Source organism: Osmia lignaria, chromosome 12 (assembly GCF_051020975.1).
Source record: "Osmia lignaria lignaria isolate PbOS001 chromosome 12, iyOsmLign1, whole genome shotgun sequence".
Lineage (NCBI taxonomy): Eukaryota > Metazoa > Arthropoda > Insecta > Hymenoptera > Megachilidae > Osmia > Osmia lignaria.
Window position 1 is genome coordinate 8,623,592 of NC_135043.1, and position 5,020 is coordinate 8,628,611.

The following is a 5,020-nucleotide window of genomic DNA, read 5'->3' on the forward strand; positions in this document are numbered from 1 at the left end:
TAGGTATTCCTGGAAAAATGAGTCACGATATAATAGTTACTAAAAAGAAAAATTACTACTCGTAATAATTGTTAAGAATTGTTATTATACATGTATAATAACATGTTGATTTGCTCACACTTGGAGCTGACTATATCAGTTAATTGCTCGTCAATCGCGAAACAATCCCCAATCGTTATCATAAAAGCTATCTAATAGAACAATTTCCACGAATCGCGATCAAACTTGGTGTAGATGAACGCGATTAGAAGCGACTCGGTTCGTGCCAGTACAATTTCCCGTACGTTATCCCAGGATACCCGCGCGAGCACGTTTTTGCAAATGCAAAACGAGACGCACAAGTATAATACGGACGATGAGGTGCAGCGAAAGTACCGAGCTATTATGCCGTCGAGTATATAAGGCTCTGTGTAGAAAACGAAGCGGTTCAGTTAGTGGTTATACGCCACCTAAAAACATACGCGAACTCGACGATGAATATCAAGGTAAGCGATCTCTATTCCCGTCAAAATTCTATTCCGATTTGATCGATCGCGAGCAGTATCTTACAATTTTATTCCTGAAAATATTTGACAATATATTTTAATTAATACGATCTTTTTCTATTGAATTTACTTTACGTTTTTGCCAGTATTAGAGAATATTCATCGCAGTATGATTGGAAAATAATGGTTTTATAGTGGTGTGAACGTAAAATTAAATGATTTAATTTATTAAATCTATGTATTAATTCATCCTAAAAAAGTCAAAATGCAAATTAGAAAACACATTGCACTGTCTGTTAGCATGTTCTCGATTCATCGGACTTTAAAAAATTCAAGATTATCAAAAGAAAGTAATATACAACCAATGACCGATAGTTAATTGCACAATACTCAATTGTTAAAAAAAAGCATACAAATGACCATATCATAGCAAACAAATAAATTGAACACCCTCTATCGCCATGAGACTTAAATTTCGCTCAACACGTACCATGCTAACCATAAACCCTAATCCACAAATAACATCAACACTACCGTGCTCGCTAATTCCCGGAGAAAAGCAAACCGCACGTGTACCAATCGACTTGCAAATTCGTTCATCAGTCTCAACTTTCACTCGCAGCTCGCCGTCGTCCTGGTGGCACTGGCCACGCAAGCTAGCTTCGCGGAGGAGGCGAGCAAATCGACAGAAGAGGACACGTCGAAAGACTCGACAGCCGAGTCAACCGAGAAGAAAACCGAGAAACGAGGACTTCATGGAAGCTATGGTGACTTGGGTGGCGGAGGCGACATCGGTGGTGGTGGTGGTGGTGGCGGCGGCGGCGGCGGTAGCTACGACCATCAGGAACACGTAAAAACGGTCACAGTGGTGAAAAAGGTACCAGTCCCTTACGAAGTAACGAAACACGTACCGTACTTGGTAGAGAAACACGTACCGTACGAGGTTAAGGTTGGCGTACCTCAACCGTACACCGTGGAAAAGCACGTACCGTATCCTGTGAAGGTGTTCGTCAAGGTGCCGGTACACGTGCCTCAACCCTACACAGTGGAAAAGCACGTGCCTTATGAAGTCAAGGTACCGGTAGATAAACCATACGAAGTAAAGGTACTGGTGCCACAGCCGTACACCGTCGAGAAACATATACCAGTGCCGGTAAAGGTAGCGATACCTCAACCGTACACCGTCGAGAAACACGTGCCGTTCCCAGTGAAGATAAAAGTTCCTTTGCCACAACCATATCCGGTGAAGAAACCGGTACCGTACGAAGTTAAGATACCGGTCGACAAACCATACCCGGTCAATGTGCCGAAACCGTACCCAGTTACCGTCGAAAAACCGTACCCAGTACCGGTAGATAAGCCGGTACCTTACGAGGTCAAGGTACCTGTAGACAAACCATATCCCATACCTGTCGAAAAACCCTATCCAGTACCGGTGAAGGTACCGGTACCGCAACCGTACCCGGTCCACAAGCCAGTACCAGTTACCGTCCACAAGCCTGTACCTTACCCAGTCAAGGTACCTGTTGATAAACCGTACCTGGTTGAGCAGCAAGTACCCGTACCCGTGGAAAAGGAAGTACCGGTACCGGTAAAGGTACCAGTGCCCGTGCCGATACATGAAGAATACGGTAGCAGCGGAGGTGGTTACGAAGGAAGCTCTGGAGGTGGTTATGAAGGAAGCTCAGGTGGTGGTTATGAAGGAAGCTCTGGATATGGAGGCGGTGGATACATCCATCATCGTTGATACGTTTATTTTTTTTAAACGACAGGACGGTTTCTTCGAATTAGATTTGCGAAAATTTTTCGTTAGAGGATGAAGAATAGAAGTACCGTCGATGAAAGTATACGTTGAGGAATTATCTTTTTTTTTCTTAAGAACCGATTCTGTATTCTGTTGTTTGATATAACCAATAGAACAGAACAAAACACAGGGGCAAAATTCTTTTCTTCTCTTATTTGTGACTTCTAATAGTGGACAAAAATTGCTTATGCAATGTTATTTGAATAGTCAATTTCTAAAATTCATCAGTAAACTTTTTGAAATACCGAAAGATACTTCAAAAATTATTGTGATAATTTTAGATATATGGGATTTGAAAGTGGATTAATGAAAGATATGATTTCACAAGATCTTTTTACCGAACGATGAAGCTTCAGTTTTGAGTTTTACTATGCTCAAAGAAGCTTGTTACAGAGTTGATCTGAAAGACCAAAGTCAAGTTTTCTTCACTATTAGAAAACAGTCACACAACTTTGATATTTTCGTCCCAGTCCAATAACCACGCGTATCTTCAGGGGAGAACCAGGTAAAAGATTCTTGATCGTAGGTAATGCTTCTTTCTCAAGCGTAACATGTTTTCCAATTTATGCAATCCAATGAAGCTGCTCGAGTAATCTGAACAACATTAGCTATTTTTTGGTGACAGCGTACCATTTTTTTCACTAATGTAGTATAATTTAGATGTACCGTTGTCTTTCGATCGAACGACTTGGAATGGAAATTCTCTTTTTTTTGAAGTTTCCATGTTTTTTTAAATTTTTAACACATTTGCTGCCAGCATTTTGTTTTATATTCTTTGAAACAGATGCAAATCAAATATAAAATTAATATAGTATACAAACGATTTGGTCTATGCTAGACCAATTTGAAATTAAATGCTAGCAGCAAACGTATTAATAACACTTTCGTTCGATTGTTCAAGCTTATTTCGTCGATTTTAATATTTAAAATCAATCATTTACGTTCTAATATTGAGATTTTTTCAAAATTGTCAAAAGATAAATGAAATGTTCTATGATAATAATAGAGGTAGAAGCTATGAGTTTATCTTGCTGTTCCAAAGAAAACACTAACCCCGGCGTATAAACGAGCTTTATGAGCATAAGTTAGCCAATGTGAAGTAAACTTTGCTGCAAAATTATGTTTTTGCAACGAAGAGGCACTCTTGTACCTAATTTAAGTTAAGACACCCGAGCGATGTAGATGTCCTTTTTGTATTAAAGATTTTTAATAAATACTCGTCTGTCATTGTAACGTTGACTTTTATTTAAATTATCCTTTTAGTTGCAAAAAATTTTTCTCTATCATCTGCAGGTACTTTTGAGAGATTTATAGGTAATTATTCGAAAATTCCATAAAAACTACAAATTCTTAAAGCGAACACTTGAATAATTGCTAAAAGATGATGAAAAAGTAAAAACTCTATTTTTTAATCTTAATCTCATAAATCAAAGAATTCATTAGTTTTGTAAACTTTATTTCCTCATTGCACTTTAATATTTCCACCTTTTAATTTTCTTTTGATAATTTTGTTCTGCCAGTAAAATACGTTAATAATTCATCAAAATGAAGATCAAAGATAACAACCCATCATCAAAGTATCGTTTTTCTCGCTCGAAGAATGTTTCAAGCTTTTTACAAGACTAACCGAAGAAAAAACGATCAAGATTCCACGCGAACGCGTTAACGAGCCTACACTTTCTCGATGAATCTACCGGAAATCTGGTCTTCGAGTTTCACTTTTGCAAAATTTCCCTTTTCGCGCCGACTGCTCAACCACTTGGATGAAAACATTTTGTCATTACGTCGACGCCTCTTTCACTCGAAACATCGCGAAAAGTATCGTACGATGAAAAGATATCAATATTTTGTGATTCAATAATTTCAACCCAAACACGACAGGAACGTTTAAGGTGTTCAGGCTCGACTAAAAACGGAAAGAGCCTGGGAAGAGAAACACGAAGGTATCGAATGTACAGTAGACCGTTTCCGGGCCGCACTTTCGATCTCGAACGAATCTTAAATCAAGATTAGCAATTAAAGAGATCCTTGTATGCGTGTTCAAGAAAGCATTACTTTCTCCAAGATTGCTGTTACGCACACACTTTATAACCACCACCATCACCACCGCTAAATTCTTCTGTACTGATTTATGATCGACGTAACGTTTGATTTCAATTTGAAAGCAGGTTTCCACGGTATAAGAAAATTTTTATACAAACATTAGAAGTTACTAGAGCTCAATTGGAAATAATAATCCGCGTCCCTTTCATCAACGAGTAACAGCAAGACCAAGCATTGTTTCCTTTTCGGTTATGTAAAACGTTATGTTATACGGGAACTGGGAATTACAAGGATGCATAACTGCGGCCAAATATGAAAGTGTGTACACATGTGGTCTTATTAGACGACGTACGAGCGGCAAGTTTTGTGAAAGTGAAAAAAATCGCGACGATTCCACCATGCGTGAATTATAGCTGACCTCCTATCTTGCTATCCACTTCTTCCTGCATCGCGATCCCGTCTACTTCCGGTTTTCTATTGGCGCTTCGGTAATAAGAGGAAAGTTTCATCGTTCCTCCTTTTTTTTTTCTTTCTTATTACTTTCGTTCATCGAACTTTACGTTTTTATAACAATTAACGGAACCATATTTTTTATACTCACGATAATTGCACACTAACAGCAAAATTGTCTACCATTAAAATGATTACTGTCTGCATTTTCCAAATCGTACACTATTCTTTTAAATAT

General features: G+C 38.4%; 1 protein-coding gene across 1 annotated transcript; it reads left to right on the plus strand.

The window, feature by feature from the left end:
* The first annotated feature begins 387 nt into the window (after positions 1 to 387).
* Positions 388 to 3,665, plus strand: Vajk4. The gene is made up of 2 exons (XM_034321710.2): positions 388 to 485; positions 1,108 to 3,665. The coding sequence occupies exons 1-2, from the start codon at positions 474 to 476 to the stop codon at positions 2,230 to 2,232; spliced, it is 1,137 nt and encodes a 378-aa protein (XP_034177601.2). The 5' UTR covers positions 388 to 473; the 3' UTR covers positions 2,233 to 3,665.
* Positions 3,666 to 5,020: the final 1,355 nt, after the last annotated feature.